Source organism: Chelonia mydas, chromosome 21 (genome assembly GCF_015237465.2).
Source record: "Chelonia mydas isolate rCheMyd1 chromosome 21, rCheMyd1.pri.v2, whole genome shotgun sequence".
Taxonomy (NCBI): domain Eukaryota; kingdom Metazoa; phylum Chordata; order Testudines; family Cheloniidae; genus Chelonia; species Chelonia mydas.
In genome coordinates, this window is record NC_051261.2 from 14,307,465 (window position 1) to 14,327,260 (window position 19,796).

Consider the following 19,796-nt stretch of genomic DNA (forward strand, 5'->3'; position numbering starts at 1 on the left):
GGGACAGTGCCTGGCCCATGCTGGGCACTACCAAAAAGTAATCCTAACTAATTGTAATATTGCAAAGATCTCGCATGACACCCCCCCGCACGCATGACATTCCCTTCCTGCCTCCTTTCTCCGCCATACGGAAGCAGGTAGGGCCCAGCCCAGCATGTCTGAGACCTTCTGCATGGTGCTTTTAATAGAATTAATGAGTGACTTGTGAGCTCACTCGTGTCCCCTCTGCTTCCCAACAGCTCATCGAACTCACGCGGCCCCTGGACTCCTGGCTGGAACACGTGGAGTTTCAGGCCCTTCTGCAGCATCTCAGTCCGGAGAACATCCTTTGGCTCTTCGCCTCTGCGGTTCTGGAGCGACGGATTATCTTCGTGGCAGAGGAGCTCAGGTGAGCGCCCTGCACTTAACCAGAGAGCTAGTTCTGGGAGCTTCAGAGAGCTACAAGTAATTCTTCTGCTCTATTACGCGCTGATTAAGCCTCAGCCGGAGTATTGTGTCCAGTTCTGGGCGCCACATTTCAGGAAGGATGTGGACAAATTGGAGAGAGTCCAGCGAAGAGCAACAAAAATGATTAAAGGTCTAGAAAACATGACCTATGAGGGAAGATTGAAAAAAATTGGGTTTGTTTAGTCTGGCAAAGAGAAGACTGAGAGGGGACATGAAAGCAGTTTTCAAGTACATACAAGGTTGTTACAAGGAAGGAGAAAAATTGTTCTTCTTAACCGCTGAGGCTAGGACAAGAAGCAATGGGCTTAGATTGCAGCAAGGGCCGTTTAGGTTGGACATTAGGAAAAACTTCCTAACTGTCAGAGTGGTGAAGCACTGGAATAAATTCCCTAGGGAGGTTGTGGAATCTCCAATATTGGAGATTTGTAAGAGCAGGTTAGACGAACACCTGTCAGGGATGGGCTAGATAATACTTAGTCCTGCCATGGGAGCAGGGGACTGGACTAGATGACCTCTCGAGGTCCTTTCCAGTCCTATGATTCTCTCAGCTCGTAAGTACCAGTCACATGCAGCTCGCCCAGCCCTGGAATGCAGCCTGCAGGTGCCCTCGGTTCCACTCCCCCTTCGTAAGGGGGCAGACGCAGATGCAGGTGTCGAATGACGTGTCCTGAAGTCTGCTACTCCGTGTATCTCAGCCCCAGGGTAGGCGTAGTTGGGGCTGGCTGAGGGCACCCTCCCCATCCCCACAGTGCAGTGAGTGGTGATTAATTTTTTGTGCCCCATCCAGTTCAGGAGATAAAGTCAGAATAAATTAATTCCAGGTGCAGGGGAGGAGAGAGAAGCTGAGAACCTTCCACTCTGGGAGCTGACCCTGAGGAGTCTGAGCAAGTAAAGGGTCACTGACCTCAGACTGCTCATGAGGCATGGAAGTCTGATCTTGTGGGCAGAGCACTGGTCTGGGATTCAGGAGACTGGGTTCTATCCCTGGCTCTGCCACTGGCCTGCTGCATGGCCTTGGCCGAGTTACATGCCCTTCTGCGCCTCAGTTTCCCCATCTGTAAAAGGCCCTCCTTTGCAGAGTGCTCCGTGGATGAACAGTGCTAGATAAGAGCGAGGTGGTATTATTATGTTTGATAGACTAACAAGACAGCTGGAGTCTGTTCCCAATTGAGCCCAAAGGGTTAATCCTCACTAAGCCGACAAGCCCAGGGAGGCAGGTAGCCAGGAAAGTCACCCTCTCATGCTAACATCAGCAGAGCGTAAAGGTTATGCTCACTCCTCGTCAGACAGCCCGTCGATTCAAATCTCTCCTCTCCCTCTCGGATTTCCTCATTCCGACTCATCAGCAGGAAGGAGTCTCTGTTTTGATCCCAGCCACCAGAGACTTTCACTCTTCAGACCCTTGGAAGAAAACGACACACACTGACAGCCCTACGGAAGGATCCTCTCTATAAAATTAGCAAACAATAACTTTGTCTAGTGAGGGTTAAGCCTTAAAAGCATTGAAATAAGGAGTGAAGGGGGAAGACTTGTGCACTCCTTTCAACCACAATGCTGTCAATATCGCACTCCAGCACTCCCCAAGGCTTCCACTTCCAACATATACCGAAAAGCAATTCATACCCCAGCTTCCTCAGACTCACGCTGTGCAGGGAGAGCACCAGACCAGGACTTGGGAGACTTAGGGTCTGTTCCCAGCTCTGCCGCCGGCCTGCTGGGTGACCTGGGGCAAGTCATGCTCCCTCCCCAAGCCTCAGTTTCCCCATCCATAGGCGCTGACTTCCCCACTGCCTCAACCCCCGCCTGCGCCCCAGCCCCACCTCTGGCCCTGCCCCTGCACTGCCCTTGCCCCACCCCCATTCCACCCCTTCCCCAAAGTCCCCACCCCACCCCGCCTTTTCCCACCCCAGCCCCGCCCCCTTCCCGCCCCCATTCCACCCCCTTTCCCCAAGTCCCCGCCCCTGCCCTGCCTCTTCTCCACCTCCTCCCCTGAGCATGCTGCATCCCCACTCCTCCCACTCCCTCCTGGAAAGTCCTAACCGCCGCCAAAGAGCTGTTAGGTGGCGGGGGGGCGGGAAACACTGGGAGGGAGGTGGAGGAGTGGGGACATGGCGCGCCCGGCGAGGGGAGAAGGAGGCAAGGAGGGGGGAGCTTGGCTGCCGGTGGGTGCAGAGCCCCCACTAATTTTTTCCCGTGGGTGCTCCAGCCCCGGAGCACCCACAGAGTCGGTGCCTATTTTCCCATCTGCAAAATGGGGATAACGAGCCTGTCCTCCTTTGAGAGCTACTGATGAAAAGAGCTAGGTATGATTATTATTAAGTCGGAAACTTAGCAGCTTTTGTGTCAACGGATCAGTGTATATGACCGTCCCCCATTCCCTGCATTTGGGAGGTTATTTTGCCTTAACTCTGCTGAGGTCACTGTTAGGGTTTTGTGTTAGAGTGAAAGAGAATGACCCTCCCAGGTGGCAAAGCCAACCTGCAGCTTGTGCTGAGGGGTAGGGGAAGGCTAGTTGTGTGGGCTGATGGCAGTGCAGCTCGTTGGGCCCCCTGCTGAGGGCAGGGGGTTTCCTCTTCTCTCTAGGGGAGTTTAGTCTGAAACTCAATTTATTGTTTTCTAGTTGGGGAAACTTTTTGTACCGAAAAGGCAAATCTGGAGGCACCCCAGATCACGGTGCCCTGCCACTCAGAGCATTGGTGGGGCAGGCAGCAGGGCCAACTCCAAGGGTTCAAAACCTGTGAGGTTTTGGCCCCCAAAATCATGAGATTTTTAAAAAAAATATCTATGTGGGAGTTTTTTCTTCTGGTTTTTGAGCCCTTAGGGACATGTATTCAAACTTTTCTCCGCAACCACAGAGCTAGAAACTTACTTTTCTTTCGATTTCTTCATTAAAGAAAGCTGAGATTCTGATGTAATCACCTGACTGCAGGAACTGGGGATTTAAGAAGAACATCAAATATTGATGTGTGATGAAATCCTGAGAGTTGGTAACACTGCCATGTGCCAAGGGGAGGAAGACTTCCCAAAAACAGCCAACATAGGCGGGTAGAATTGAGCTGCGGGAGCTCAATCTATTTAGCTTAACCAAGAGAAGATGAAGGGGTGATTTGATCAGTCTTGAGCAGTATCTATAAGGGAAACAAAACTTTGATACTGGGCTCTTCAATCTAAGAGACAAGAGCCAATGGCTGGAAATTGAAGCAAGACAAATTCAGATTAGGAATAAAGTTCATATTTTTTAACAGCAAGGATTATGAATCATGGGAACAGTTTACCAAAGGCCATGGTGGGTTCTCCATCACTGGCAAATTTTAAATCAAGATGGGATGTTTTTCTAAAAGATCTGCTCTCGTTGGAACAGGAATAAGTTCAGGGATGTTCTCTGGCCCGTGCTATGCAGGAGGTCAGGCCAGATGATCACAATGGTCCCTTCTGCCTTTATAATCTATGAAAAACAGCACCCACCTATTTAGGAGCCTGTCTCTCCTTGGAAGTCACTTAGACTTTGGCTCCTGTGTCACTCAGGTGCTCTTGAAAGTCTCACCCAAGGCCTAACCTGCTGGCCAGCTACTTGCCAAATTCATTTACTAATCAGAACCCTTATTTATTCGGCAGCGTCCTGTCCCAGTGCATCCATGCCGTGGCAGCTCTTCTCTACCCCTTCTCCTGGGCGCACACCTACATCCCCGTGGTTCCGGAATGCCTGATCGACACCGTCTGTTGCCCCACGCCCTTCATGGTTGGAGTCCAGAAGCGCTGCCTAGAGCAGGTTCTCGATCAGCCGATGGAGGAGGTACTGTCTGAGGGGGGTCTCTGTTCCCATGCCGCAGATGGGCTTGAAGATGAATGTTTGCCCGTTCGTGCCCCTTGATTGTTATCTCCATGTGGTAGCAGGCAGGGCCGGATTTATAACTTACGCACCCCTGGGCACAGCATCTTCAGCCCCCCTCCCCCCCCCCGACTACAGCTGACCTCTGTGTTGCACGCTGTTTGAGAGAAGCAAGGCGCCCCTAGGCACGTGCCTACTGTGCCTAATTGGAAACCCAGCCCTGGTAGCAGGCCCTGATTGTGTCTCCATCCCAGCCTCAGGAGGAGAAGGGCCCAGAAGGAAACAAGAGCGGACTCCAGCCTGCTCCTAGGGTAACACCCAAGCTGTTCCCTAGGCCAGATGGGATGCTGATATCATCTCCTACCCACTAGCTGGGCAAGGGCCTCAGCCCAGATCCCCTGGGACAAAGGGGGCATTCCTTGCCCTCAGCTCACCCTGTAGCCAGCATTGCCCTAAGCATCTCACTGCTCATAGCTCATGGGGGGTGAGCACACATCTTAGAAAACTAGTGTAGACACTGCCAGAGTTTCCAGGACGGTGCGCTCCTTGACCTTCTGCTGGGAGCACTAACAATGGGGCAGTTGTGGGGCTGTGGCCCTCTCCCGATAGGGATGTGGGCTGAGACTCCTGAACTCATCTCATGTGGGCCTCCCAAGAGACACCAGATGGGAACCACTTTCAGTCTGGGCTGGATTGGACCCAGTGACTGATTCTAGAGGTGAAAGGCTCCAAATCTCCTTTCCATGTCCCGGGTCCATTCGTTCCCCCAGGCCAGGCACTGGTGCTCCTCTTTCACCAGGCAGGAAGTTTGGAGGGGTGGAGAAGCCTTTTCCATTGCAGTGACCTAGAGCAGTTCATCATCAGGTGCAGCTCAGAGCTTTTCAAACGGACTTGGGGCACAGAAGACTGCTCTTGAAATACATTCTCTTAACTCGCTGCTGCTCAGAAGCGGCCTTGCAGTGCAGCCTGGCTAACGCTGCGTCCTGTCTGTTGGTTTTAGGTGCTGCTGGTTGACTTGTGCGAAGGGAAGTTCTTAAGATCGGTAGGTGTCCCTGGTGCGATTTAGACTGTCCCTCATGCCGTCGCTAGACGCAGGTGCTTGTTCGTTGCTTGACCAGTATTACTGAGCCACTGCAGGGTCCTTAATCCTGGCTTTTCAGTAGCTGTCACTCACTCCTTCCCACCTGTCACTTATTATTTGCACTCTGCAGGCTCAGGGGGGCAGGGCCTCTTGCCCGAGCTTACAGAGCACACTGTAACGTTAGCGTTCCTGGTTTCAAAACACCCGGGCACGGCCCTGCAGGGAGAGACCAATGGGAGTTTAGTGCAAAATTAATTTCTCGGGCTGTTGCCTTGTCTCTTTCTCGTTACGAGTGGCGGAGGAGAGGCTGTGTCAGAGACAGGGGTGTCAATTAACCCTGCAGAAGGTGTCTCTCCAACATCCTTTGGGATAAAAATTGATAGGCAATAGCTTCTGGCGGTAGCTAGTGAGCCCCACCGAGACTATGGTAATGCAGACTGCGCGGCTGCATTAAAGAATGGGTCACAGGGGATCTGGTGGGGGGAGATGTGTTCATTCCAGGATGCTTTGGGCCTGCAGGTACACTCAGAAAGTGGTTCGGCGAGCTAGAATCCTCTCTCATGCTTCAAAACCTTCTTCCCAGTAAAAGCCACCGTCTCAGGCTTCCCTGGTTTGCAAGAGCTGGCTGTGCTAACATCGGAACGTCCTCTTTCAGGTTTGCGACGAAGGAGACATCTTACCGGCCAAGCTGCAGACCGAGATGCTGACTTCTTTAAAGACGCACAACAGCAACAACAACATACAGAGTAGGCAGAGAGTTCTGTCTTTGGGGTGCGCACGGTGGAGTACCTGTGAATGCCCCACAAAATGACTGCCGGTGTCCCGGGCTAACCAGCCATCCTGGGGCAAGTGGGCTAAGAACACAGGACCTAATTTCCTACACTGCCCTCTCGGTTCCAGCCAACCCATCTCTAGGGCTGTGTATGCTTTAGACTCACATGCACGCGAAGAGAATAGCTCAGTGGTCTAAGCAGCTGGACTGGAATAGCCAGGGTCCCTGGGTCCCACACGCTCAGCCTCTGCAGGGACACCTTAGCCCTTCCCGCTTCAGAGGTAGAAAGAGACTGAGGTTTGTGCAGCTTATGGAGTGTGGGGCAAGTCCTCAGCTGGTGTAAAATTATCACTCCATTGGCTTCCTCTCCACATTGACTTTAGTGGAGCTGTGACATCTCCCACCAGCTCAGGATCTGCCCCGGCGTGTCTTCAATACAACACTTGAAAGCACGTGTTGTAGCACGTGAACTGTCAAGGATCCCAAGGCACTTAGCTATGATTGGGGTTTACTTTGTGGTCCTTACCCAACCTTTCGCTTCCCCCACCTGTTGTTCAATGTGATATGCTCTGATTAGCTGCAGCTCCCCACTCCAGAGGTGGCTGCATTTCACCTGCATTTCAGCGGTGCTCTGGTTCTGCGGGTTAGGAAGTGCTCTGCTTTATTCCCCATCCCCAGCTAGCAGGCATAGTACATTGTTTCTGCTCTGCATGAATACTAAAGTGCAGCCGTGGTCAGAGAAGCCCTGTGGTTATACCAATTTCTTTGTGTGTGCAGCAGAGTCGGACCTGCTGACTTCATTGACAAAAATAGACCCTTTTTATTGTTAGCCCCGCAGAGCTAGCGCAGTTCCGGGAGAAGGAGCTGGATTCTAGCAGACGTTTCTAAATTCCAGTCTTCGTTATTGGTGGGGATGGCGAAATGGACAGAGCCCAGCGTGACTCTCAGACGCCAGGCTGAGTTTGCAGGGCTGGGCGTTATATAGAGATTTAAAAAACCCCACAGCCTTTCTAACTGTCGTGCGAGCACGTGTGGTCTGGAGTCATTGGAACGCAATAAACAAGGGATTTTTACCGAGTCATTTTCAGACTAGTACCATCCCCTGCCAGTTCTTGTAGTGGCCATATTCTGAGCTGAGCATCTTCCTCCCTAAATTCCACAACCATGTAGGATTGTGGAGACCAGTCAGGGAAGAGAAATAATCCATCAGTAGGGAGGAGAGCAAAAAATCCAGAAGGCTCTTGCTAGCTTTATCTTGACAGAACAGAAAGCCAGTGACCCTGAATATCCCTCAGTGAAATCTGGATCTGGGAGATCTGGACAGCTAGACTCCCTTCTGCCGCTACAGTGTATACGTGCTAATCAAGCAGGTGGAGTCCTCCATCCAGAACAGCCTGTGAAGGGCAGTACCATGTGCTAGTGGCTGTCACAACTCTTTAATGATTTAACACCAGGAAATTGGATTTTAATGTGTGAAGGAGATGGCCATTGCTTCTGACATGAACACAGCATGTGAATTAGGTCAGGGTGCAATGAGGCCCTCCATCTAGCATCTCGGTAGGCTGGTGTACTTCACATTCTAAGGTGGTAGACGCAATTCCTTGAATGTGTATACAATGCTCGGAGTTCCTTTGAAGCCAAGTGTTATAAGAAGTCCAAGTATGGAGGTCAGCAGTAATTATCCATGGGACTGGGCAATTGAATACCACATTGGGACAGTTCAGTTTATGCTCCTGTCGGCTCCTTAGTGAATGGAACCTCCTGGCTTTTCTCCCTTGCCATGACTGGGTTTGGGAGTCACGCAATTTAGCACCATTCAGGTGTTACAGCTGCTTTTGAATGGAAAATGTCCCGGACTGTGGAATGCCCCAGACTCTGGCACAGACAGGAGAAGAGAGGTGGGATGGCCCAGTGGTCAGAGCACTAGCCTGGGACTCAGGAGACCAGCTTCAAGTTCCTGCCCCACCACAGACGGGGCGATCCTTGGGTGGGTCATTTCGGCCCAGATCCTTTAAGGAAATTTGAAGTGTAAATACTTCTGAGGATCTGTCCCTCCATTCCCCCATGATAGCCCTGTCCTGCCTCACAGAAGGGTTGTGAGTGTAAATACATTCAAATTGTGAGGTGTCCACATCCTGAGTTAATGAGGGGTCATGTGAATACCAGCCCCCATGCCCAAACGGTACTTTTTCTATTCCCTTTTCAGCGTCTGAACAAGTGAACGCCCACGTCTCCAAAACCTTCATGCAATTCTTCGTTAAAACTGTTGGCCATTATACATCGCACCTCAAGTGGAATAAGAGCGGCCAGGGCTCCTTTCAGGAGAAGGCGTTCTGCAAAGCCATCACCTCCAAGTCCTGCCGCAAGTTTGTGAAAAGATTTGTGAGGACTCAGATGTTTTCCCTCTTTATCCAGGAAGCGGAAAGGAGCAGGATGATCCAAGAAGGTAAATTGCCCCATCTCCTCCCCCTTCTGTTACTGCCCTGGCATTCAGGAAGCATCAGGATCCCTGGAGGCCACTCTTTGGTTTCTATGGGCTAGAGGGAGCAGGACTCATTTGCATATTTGCTTGTGCAAATGAGGTGCAAATGTTTTTGTGTGACTGCTCCTGAAAACACAGCCACCGGGGAAGGGAGAGAGATGCTGTTAGAGAAGATGGTACAGGCAGTGATAGTGAGTCTCTCCCACAACCTCTGCCTGCAATGCACCAGCAGAGACACCCTGTGTCTTCGTCACTGCAGCCCCTGGATGGAGGAGGTAATTGCAGACTCCAGAACTCGGCCTGCGTTTGTATTGAAAACAGTCACAGGGCAAGGAGGAAAGGACTAGTGCAAAGCGCTCCTTGCTTATTCTCTTCTCTACAGTGTATTCCCTGACACACACACATCCTGTTTCAGGGCTGTAAGTAATGCAGCATGGCCTAGTAGATGGAGCACTGGACTGAGCCTCAGGAGAGCGTCATTCTAATTCCTAGCCCTGCCACTGGATTTCTGGCTGATCTTGGGCAAATCACATCACCACTCCGTGCCTCAGTTTACCTATCTGTAAAATGGGCTGTGTAAGACCTGGGTATTATGATGATGATTACTGCCACTTTCAAGAAGAATTTCAACAATGTCTCTCAGTTACTGAGCTAGCTGCACCTCTGAGCCCCCGCACTCTCTGAGCGCGCTCCCCCATCCCCTTCAGTTTGGATCCGGTACCATTTTATCCCCAATATTTGTGATGCTTGCCCTGCTGGTTCAGCTTCAGCCTATCGTTGCTCAAGGTGCAGGTAGATTTGGAGCCAGTGCTGCTGCTCTGGTGCCCTCCAATGCAAATTGACCGGAGTCATTAGATTCTATTCCCTGCCTCTCTACCTTCTTCAGCACCTAAATCCCATGGCGATTAGTGTACTATAATAATGTATATGGAGAATATGACCATAGCTCCATCTTCAGGTTCTCTGCTTTGATCACTGGTTCTTATGGAGTTTGCTGGGCTAATCTCTGCTTCTGCATCCCTACCACAGCATGTTGTTATTAAACAGAAACCAGCCAATGACCTCAATTGTTGATGAAACTCCAGTGTAGTGTGTAACTGACCCAGCTTTTGTTTTCCACAGGGTATTTCCAGCAGAAAGTAACTGAATATCAAGAACAAAAAAAGAAACAAAGGACAAATTCCTGAAGTACTGTTCTGAAAGAGGGGAGCCCGGCTGGGCTTGGGCAGATATCTTCCTGCAGCAATATTCTGTCCAGACTGGGTCAGCATCTCGCTCAAAGGCAGAGCGCCCTGTGCTTTGCTGGCTCTGAGCATCTCTGGAATCTTGCCCATCCTCCAGTGAACGATGAGATGCCTGGTCAACCCAGAACGCCAGTTCCTTCCCAGTCTCTTCTTTCTCAGGGCATGACTGCACAAGAAGCCTCTCTTCTATATCGCTAGCAAATACGGGTGTGATTTTTTTTTTTTCCTGGCCAACTGACACCGTGGACCAAACTGCAGTTCTTAGCCAAAGGGGAGCAAGGAGTTCCTATTGGAAGACAATCACGGACCTTACATAGAAATAGAGTGAAATCAAGGGAGGATTATCTGCTTGCTGTATAATGGCAAAGAATGTAGAATAATTGTTGAGATAAAATGTATTAGTAAGAAATATTTTTAATTCTTATTAAAAAAAAAATCTAAATTTTCTAGCTGAGAGACGTTCTAGCCAATGTGTATTCCTGAAGGGCTCCCATTGACAAGGTGGTTTCATGTTCTTTTTATAGCGAACGGCTTCATTGTTCCAGACTTACATGAGCTAAAAACGACTCCGCAGATTTTGATGAGGCTTCCTGAAAGGCACCTGTTGGCTTAGGCGTTGATGAGAACAGGAAGCCTAAAATAGACCATGTGAAGGAGAGCAAACTGGGGTTTGGCGGGAAGTTGCTTGTTTGCACTAGCTCCATTTTGGGGGGATGTGTGCCGTAGTGGGGCACATGGGAAATCGGCAGCTCAGTGTAGGGAGACAGCATTGTTAAAATTCAGTGGTGCATGCGTTCCTGAAAAGCTGTACTCTTCTGTCCTGTTGTGGATGCTGAATTTTAAGGCTCTTTTCCAGTTCATCTTTTAGAGACTGCATTGAGCTTAATTATGCTTGTCCATCTCTCCCCTTTCTCTATTGCATTCTTACAGGGAGCATAGTGCCAGAGTCCAAACTGGTACTGCCTGCAGTTTTGACTGGCCCCAGCGGGAAGGAACTATCTGGATAAAGCCAGACACCTCACTCCTGCAAGTGCTGGGATGGTTGCACAGATGGGAGAGCTTGCTGCACTCTTTCCCAAAATACACACAGGTTTTTCACTTTACACAATGATGCCTCAAATGACTGCCGCCTTTAGACCCTAGAGATTGCTCAGATGTGTGTGTTATATGTTACCAAAGATATGAGCATTTGTTCTTTGCAGTACTTAGGAGTCTCTCATGGAACATGACCCCACTGTGCTAGGTGTGTACACAATTTATTAGGTGTATTACAATAGTACATAAGATCCCCAGTCCTGGACCAGGACCCGATTGTGCTCCTCTCTCTCTGCCCCAAAGACTCTCCCTGTTGTGTAGGGCGGATGCAATGGGTACTTTTCAGAAAATAACTATTTAGGATTAACTGTTTCTTTTTGCCCTCGTTATTTTTCATAAGTTTACCTGTTAGCAAAGACTGGCATGTGAAATCTTCTTCAGAGAAACCCCAGGAAGAATTGCCCTTTTTCAAAATGGCCACCCCCCACCCCCATGTGTCCCAGTGAGAGTAAAACTATAGGGTAGTCAAATATTTTTTGTCAAGGTCCAAATTTCTTACTCAAGGTACAGACTCCAGAGAAAATAATGAAAAAAACCCCAATAATGAGAATTAAATGAAAAGATTTCAAACCCTTCAAAAGCATCTGGCAGTCCAGATTTGGCCCCTGGTCTGCCTACTGACTACTCCTGTCCTTAGGGAAGATAGTGACCCTCTGCTGTCAGGCAGTTACCTTAGACCTTAGTCCATCCCATGCTTTGCTGCACATTGAGCTACCCACGTTTGCCATCCTTGCCTGTCAGCTGCCTTTCTCTCCACATCTTCCCATTTCATGTTGAGGTGCTGTCAGGTGGTAGAGAGAAAAAGGGAGGTGGCAGCCATTTTGAGGGTAGCTCATTGTGCAGTTCTCTGAAGTAAGTGTAGTTTTCCCCTCCTCTTTCCTGTCTCTGTGGTGGTGAAGAGGTGGAGCTAATAATTCCTTCTGAATGTGGTAAGACTTTGGTCACTCTGTTCTCTTGTGGGAGTGAATTCCAGTCATGGGCCATCTATGATTCTGTCAGGCTCTGTCCTCAGCACCTGTAAATCTAACCTATAAGGTTGATATTGTCCCTGAGAAGCAGAGTTATTATGGCCAATCCTAATCAGAGAGGGAGAGACTTTGAAGATTAAGGCTGGAGTTGAATTTGATTCAGTATGCAGTGGGGAATCAGTGTAATGTCCAGAGAACCCAGATGAGCTTAAATTCATAACTCTGTTAGACACTAAAAATCATGGTCTTTATACAGACACTGGGTTTATGGTTTATTACAAAAATCAGTAACTCGTTAACGCTCCCCCCCCCCCTTTTTTTTTTTGGTCCTCTAGCTCAAGCGGTGTTAACAGATCACTTCACCTTGAATAACACATATTGTGAGACCAATTACTTATGCTAAACAATCTGTTCCACCTTGTATTTAGCTGTGACAAGTACCTTTCCCAGACCTCAAGAAGAGCTTGGTGTAGCTCCAAAGCTTGTGTCTCTCACCAAAAGAAGTTGGTCCAATAAAAAGTATTAGCTCATCCATCTTGTCTCTCCAGATCCTGAAAGGCATTTAGCTGCCTAGCTCCCAGTGGTTTCAATGGGAGTCAGGCTCCACAATGCCTTTGAGTATCTGGGCCTTATCCTCCCCCGTGCCTCAGTCCCCCACCTGTAAAATGGAGATAATAGCACTGCCCTACCACTCAGGGGCATTGTGAGAAAAAAATCATTAAAGATTTTGAGGTGCTCAGATACAACAGAAATGGGGACTATATACGTACTGTATATAGACACACTGTTTCTGTATCACACTCTTTGCCATAAGTTTGAGATGTCTTATAAATTAAAAAAAAACCCACAAACCAACCCATGTTTTCGTTTCATTGGCCCCTAGATAGAGGGGAAATTTTCTGCCTGGTAGTGTGGTTTTTAGGGGTAGCTCAAAGCACCATATGTCACATTTTGTTTTCAAGACAGTGAGGTTTGTACTCATTCTGATGCGTTCCAGGAAGTTCTACATGCAAGAGAGAGTTCTGTAAAAGCCCTGCACCCAGTGCTTGCTTGTACTCTGCATCAGAAAGGGTAAAGTTTAAGGTTGAACTTGCAACGTTCTGTCTCTTTGGCCTTATGAAATATGATACACTTTACTTAGAAATCTCGTTCAGTTTCTCAATTAATTCCACAACCTTAGGCCCAAATGTCTATAATAATCTGCAATCACATAAATAGAGACAGTATCATAATGCATAAGGACAAAGTTCATTTATTACAGGCAATTTGTACAATACCTATATGCACACACTTTATGAGCAGTAACATTTCTCAAGTATAAGGAGCAAGCTCCCCACAGCACCTGGTAATGCTGAAGCTTTACACGCAGAAATGGGAAATCTTCCTCCTAGAGTGAAGACTAGGGGTACTGGAGCTACCAGTTAGTGAAAAGCCTGGGAAAAGGTGCATCTTATAGCATTTCCTGGACAGGCTTTAGTTTAGACGTATTTCCAGAAGTGAAGGCCTCACGTTGACTCCCTCAAGCCTCATCCTTGAGACATTAGATTAATTAACAATTAATTGTTCCAGACCAACACAAATGGTGCAGTGGATCAGACTGGGAGCAGTGGTCTCTGAGATAGCTAGACAAGAGGAATTTTAAGGCTCTGGGACTGCAGTTGGTAAGCAGCACTTTAAATTTCCTATCTTGATCAGGGTCTTCTGTGCCCTTGCTAGTAACCGGCAGCTCACTGTATGCACTGATGTGGCTCTGAGCTGAGCCCACTCATGGACTAGACAGTGCAAATGTACCTTTTGAGTGGCTTTTGCCTTTCATTTTAGTATTTAAATGGCAGGATACACCCCTGCTCATCCGTTGTAAATATTCAGTTTAGATTGATTTCAGTAGGTTACATCTTGCTTTGGTCCTGGAATTCTGCATCAGCACATACACCCTTAGATCAGCATGTGACTTCTGACAGAGCAATCATATGGGAAGAGATTCCTGGAGAAATATTTGACACATTGAGGTTGTGCAACTCCTAATACCTAAAAGGGGGCAGTATGGCTTATCACTTAGAGAAGTGAAGTAGAATCCAGACTCTTAGTAGTCCTACTCCAGACGCAGTATGAACTACTGGGAAGTTATTTAGATTCCTTGTGCCTCAATTTACCACACATAAAATGGGCATAATATGCCTATGGCTTCGGGAGCTGGGCTGTAAGGCTTTGCTAATTAGCAAAGAAAGTGCTTTGAGATGCTTGGTTGACAGGCACTGTAGACACATGAAGCATCATAAAAGTCTCTCTAAACAGCAGGTCAGATTTTGCTTCATCAGACCAAGTACTTAACCCAGTGTGACAAAGCAGTTGACACACATGGAAAGACAATTGTAGCTCTTAGAATTTCCTTATTTATTAAAGAGCAGAAAGAAATTTTTGCTTAAATTCTATACGTAAAAAAGTAACAGTAAAATTTGCTTTTAAAGTTTTTCCACTGAAGAAAATTATGAAATAAGTTCTTTTTTATTTAAAAAAAATTAATTGACAAAGACACCACACTATATTGCATGCTGATAGTCACCCCCTTCTCCGATCAGGTCCCACTAAAATATACTGTTGAACAGTATATGTAAGCAAATGAACCACCTCAATCTGGACTGAAAGTCACTTCAGCTATTTCAGCCACACAAGCTAGTGGGATCTCTCTGTTTTACAAGCTCAGCTCTTTAGTAAAAGAAATTTCAAGTGGACACTAAAGTATTTCACTAAGATGATGAAATATTAAAATTATAAAGCACATTTTTTGCAGTTTGTAAATATACTACATTAGAAATTTCAGTTGTTAGGGATCCATTCACCATAGATAGTTTATTCTGTTTTCAAGGTAATTACAAAGACAAAGCATTACTCCCTGCATGCTTTCCTGGGCACAGAACCAGTAGAGTTGACTACATGATGTTTGACTGGAGAGTACTTGGAATTCACTCTCTCATAGGCAAAGACTAGTTAAGGAGTGTTACCAGTAACAAAGAATAAAAGTTATACAACGTTGATTATAATAAATTAGATTTGTTCTTATCTGCTCCTTTTGCCTTAGTCTCCTAAATATGTTCATATTCTTCCCTATAGAAAACACTTGTTTCGTATTTCTCATCACAGCAACCACCCAGTCACTAATGGTGATTAGAATGTGTGGAAGAGACCTTGATTCTGAATACATGGATGCGCAGATGGGAAGCAATCTGATTGCACACACTGATGCAGTAGCGGAGCAAATCAAAGAGGGAAAAGATCTGCAAAGGGAAAAATGGCATGTGTTAGATCTATCTATACTCGACATGAATGTACCATGTTTCATCTATCCTTCATGTTATCACAGTCTCTCTAAAAGCATCAAAGGACTGCTCTCTTGAGCCCCTCTCTCCCCCCACTAAAGGTTTATTCCTATAGTCTCTGAAAGCACCAGGCTTTCTTCATTTTTCAGCCTAGAATTTAAATCTACATTTCAATAAAAGAAAAATTGTAGTGACTGTAGAAAGCTTTTGTAAGAGGTCCCATGATTTCAGGTGTGGAATTCTGATCTTACTCTGGGACAAAACGTACACAACGCTGTATCGGAGTGTATTTTAAAAGTGTTCCATTGTAATGCGAATGATCAAGTTTCAGCATCATAATTTATGCAGATTGAACCTTTATTACATACCAAGCTCCCAACTAAAACACACGCCCCAGTGAGCATGAAGTGAATGTACTGTAATTCCCTAATAGCTGGGCTTTTCCACCACTTGCAGCTAGTACAGAAAGAAGTTCCCAGCTGCTCACAGGAGTAAGCAGCTGTAATCATGTTACACCTGCACAGCATGCTTTAGAATGGCTGTCTAGAAAGTAAAAAGAAAAGGAGGACTTGTGGCACCTTAGAGACTAACCAATTTATTTGAGCATAAGCTTTCGTGAGCTGCAGCTCACTTCATCGGATGCATTCAATAGCTCACGAAGGCTTATGCTCAAATAAATTTGTTAGTCTCTAAGGTGCCACAAGTACTCCTTTTCTTTCTGCGAATACAGACTAACACGGCTGCTACTCTGAAACCTGTCTAGAAAGTGGCAGCCTGATCTGAACTTGGTTTGGTTTTCAACGCTCTAATCAAGGACAGACATGGCTATATAGCCAAGACTTCCTCTGTGAGACTGGTCCTGGCAGCTATCATTGCTCTGACACAACATGAATTTCAGGAATTCCACCCGTGTGTTTGTGTGTTATAGAGCTTTTGCTGTGGTGCACCCCAAAGTGTGGAAATTATGTTCCTGCAAAAATACATCTCAGCACATTTCTCCCCAATGGGTTCTAAACCTAGGACTTTGAGTACTGCTCATTCAACATAGCTTTAAAACTGTGTTTAAACAGAGTGGGGTCCATAAGCCCAACCAAACCATGTTTCAGCCAAGTTAGCCTGAACCCTGTTTAAAACTGATTCAGGCAAGAAGGTTCCCAAGTCCATGCTTCTTGGTGAAAACTGGGTGTGATCTGTGCACAACTGGCATAAACTCTGTATGCGTGTGGGGAGTGTGAGCGAACAAGCAGATGCACAAAAGATCATTGATAAAACAGAAAATACAATGACCTACTTACCATGGCAATCCAAAGTACAATATATTCATCAATAAAGCTGTTAAAGTACTGGTCCAAGAACAAAAGTGCTGGACCTATGAATGCTGTATCATGCAGATGCATTTCACTTTTGGTCATATGTGCAACCTATTAAAAAAAAATAAAATAAAATAAAGAGAGAGACAGACACAGTAGTCTAGTCTAAACAAGTCACAAAATATATTTTGACCCAATATTTTCAGCTGATTAACAACACATCCTTATGGAGTATTTTAATGAAATGTCACCAAAAATTATTGGAATGTAAATTACATGCTGCTGGTTCATTCCTTTGTGGGCTATGACAAATTCTCAAGAAAAATGTGGGTTGTAGCTACCAATTAGAACCACTACAGATTCATGGGATATACAGAAGTTGCATTAAATCACTGTAACACAGCGAAGGAAGGGTGTGGCTCGTCAATTCAGGGGAACTGACGTTGTGGAGAAGGTAGACCTTTCAGAAACTATAAAGACCACCTTATACAATAACAAAGATAAAGGAAAAGAATCAACGACTCCGAGACACTTACCACCAATTTGTTAGTTATCTTAGCAGATACAAAACCAAAAGTAAGTATATACAGGCAAGGATGCTTTTCAAAGAGCTGCACAGCAGATTTCTTGTAGATCATTGCAGCTAATATGATCACTGACCCAATATGAAGAAAGGGTGAAAGGACACTTGTTCCCTATAGTGAGGGAGAAGAAAGTGTTAGCTTAATGAAAAGTGCACACAAGTGAACAACGATGTGTTGTGTGCATATTATTTAAATTAAAATAATTAAAATATGCCTGTTTGAACTCACTTGTGCCAATAGTGAAATGTGACTGAGGGTGTCAGCTGATAATGTGGTTGGAGCCTTTGGTTTGAAGGTCTCATAAATTGTGTGTTGCATGAAGAAAACATGCAGTTTCAGCTACAAAACAAAAAATGTATGTATTGGGGCGAGGGGGAGGCTTCAAATTGCAAAAAATGGTGCTGTGGTTATCTTCTAACTCCTGTACAACAGGAAGGAGATGATTCTGTTCTTAAATGACAGGGGCCCAAACATGTGTGTGTCTGTATAATGGTGATAATACATTTTTGTTAAGATGTCAATGCTCAAAAGCAAAATATAACTAAAAGACTAGTCCAACTCACTCAACTGGCACAAAACACAAAAACCAGACTCTCCTAAAAAGTTCACAAAACCTTCCACAACTCCTCCCACCCCCCACCCCTCCCAAAAAATCACAAGTCCCTTAAGAAAGAAGTCTGACAAGAATATTAACTTTGACTTTTATCCCCTCTGGAAGGTCAATAGCTTTCATATTCTTGTCAGAAGCAAAAACACCAAACAAAAAGCATGCGCATCAGAGAGGGAGTCTGGTTTGGAAAATTCATGGATTCTAGAAGGTAAGACCTTGTAGAACATAAGAATAGCCACAGTGGGTCAGACCTATGGTCCATCTAGCCCAGTATCCTGTCTTCCAACAGTGGCCAATGCCAGGTGCCCCAGAGGGAATGAACAGATCAGGCAATCATCAGGTTATCCATCCCCTGTCATCCGCTCCCAGCTTCTGGCAAACACAAGCAGACAAACTCTGACCATCCTGGCCAATAGCCATTGATGGACCTATCCTCTATGAACTTATCTAGCTCTTTTTTGAGCCCTGTTATAATTTTGGCCTTCACAACATCTGCTACCACAGAGTTCCACAGGTTGACTGTGCATTGTGTGAAGAAGTACTCCTTGTGTTTGTTTTAAACTTGCTGCCTATTAATTTCATTGGGTGACCCCTAGTTCTTGTGTTATGTGAAGGGGTAAACAACATTTCCTTATTCACTTTCTCCACACCAGTCATGATTTTATACACCTCTATCCTATCCCCTCGGAGTCGTCTCTTTTCCAAGATGAAAAGTCCCAGTCTTTTAAATCTCTCCTCATACAGAAGCTGTTCCATACCCCTAGTAATTTTTGTTGTCCTTCTCTGCCCCTTTTCCAATTCTAATATATCTTTTTTCAGAAGGAGCGACCAGATCTGCACACAGTATTCAAGATGTGGGCGTACCATGGATTTATATATTGAGGCATTATGACATTTTCTGTCTTATTATCTATCCCTTTCCTAATGGTTCCTCACTTTTGGTTCGCTTTTTTGATTGCCACTGCATAGAGAGCAGATATTTTCAGAGAACTATCCACAATGACCCAAAGATCTCTTTCTTGAGTGGTAATAGCTAATTTAGACCCCATCATTTTGTATGTACATAGGACTAATGTCAAAGCATGGGAGGTGATTTTATCATTCATCTATTTCAAATCCATCCTTTTAAAACCTTTTCTCAATTCCAAAAGCTACTATTTTCATTTAGACAAGATTTATCCCTTTTTTCAAGCTAGTAAACTAGGTGAAAGTGGATTTTACACCAAAAGCAGACATTACATTAACACACTTGAAAGCATATCAGTTTTCTATAAACCATCATGCAAACTACAGAGCACTCAGAAAAGGTGGTAACATAATAGATTCATAAAAGCAGAACAAAGCACTCACAGCTATAGTTGATCCATTTTTGCCAACACCACCTGTGAAGATCACACCAAAATAGTTTGTGCAGGAGAATATGGTTCCTGCAACAGTACAAAGAGCTGGGAATATTTTCATTTGAATATTCAGCACTGGAATCTTGACAATAGAGAAATAAAAAGATTAAAATATGTACAATTAATCTAAAATCATGTTTACCTATTTCGAGTAAACTCAAACACTCCACTTTTCTAACTCCACTTGGGTTTTCCTCTCTCCCCCCAAAATTAGTCAATATTGGTTTAAATTTCTACGAATGAAATTTGGGAGGAATTTTTCTCACCCGCCATATTAGCAAAATTCCCTGATCCATTTGCTTTTATATTTAATTACCAGAGAAGAACAGTCATGGAGCAGAATCCCTTTCTCCTAATATTATCCTTCACAATACTGGACACTTATCAACCAACCTCTAAAACCTGAGCCGGGGTTCCTCAGCACGGAGAGAACAGAGGCCTAGCACAGGTGAAAGGATAGACCCCACACTTAGTATCCCAGCCCTGAGTGCAGGGTGAAGCCAGATATCAGTGGGGATTAGCATGTGAAGACCCATAAACTGGACCACACCCCAGAGGACAGACAAGGTATAATGAGAGGAGGCATGATAGGGAACAGCAGAGAGGCAACCAGCCGCTAAGGTTACTTTTCAAAGTAAGACGGGAGTGGGTGGCTGG

At 45.9% G+C, this 19,796-nt stretch overlaps 2 protein-coding genes across 12 annotated transcripts in view; one reads left to right on the plus strand and one right to left on the minus strand.

The window, feature by feature from the left end:
• The window catches only part of DENND2D (DENN domain containing 2D), a 30,363-nt gene extending 20,054 nt beyond the window's left edge, over positions 1–10,309 (plus strand). Inside the window, exons 7-12 of the mRNA XM_037885096.2 lie at positions 240–388; positions 4,063–4,240; positions 5,277–5,318; positions 6,013–6,103; positions 8,336–8,575; positions 9,734–10,309. Coding sequence (XP_037741024.1) covers positions 240–388; positions 4,063–4,240; positions 5,277–5,318; positions 6,013–6,103; positions 8,336–8,575; positions 9,734–9,798 — 765 coding nt within the window. The 3' untranslated portion in view covers positions 9,799–10,309. The remainder of the gene's footprint in view (positions 1–239; positions 389–4,062; positions 4,241–5,276; positions 5,319–6,012; positions 6,104–8,335; positions 8,576–9,733) is intronic.
• A 3,986-nt stretch (positions 10,310–14,295) lies between these two features.
• Positions 14,296–19,796, minus strand: part of CEPT1 (choline/ethanolamine phosphotransferase 1) — a 44,282-nt gene continuing 38,781 nt past the window's right edge. For 7 of the 11 annotated variants that reach the window (XM_037885097.2, XM_037885099.2, XM_043533831.1 and 4 more), the window contains exons 6-10: positions 19,090–19,221; positions 17,358–17,468; positions 17,082–17,240; positions 16,531–16,656; positions 14,296–15,193 (exon numbers count right to left, since the gene is read on the minus strand). In XM_037885097.2, the coding sequence (XP_037741025.1) occupies positions 15,074–15,193; positions 16,531–16,656; positions 17,082–17,240; positions 17,358–17,468; positions 19,090–19,221 (648 nt within the window). In that variant the 3' untranslated portion in view covers positions 14,296–15,073. The remainder of the gene's footprint in view (positions 15,194–16,530; positions 16,657–17,081; positions 17,241–17,357; positions 17,469–19,089; positions 19,222–19,796) is intronic. The other 4 variants (XM_037885100.2, XM_037885101.2, XM_043533834.1 and 1 more) reach the window with 1 other exon arrangement.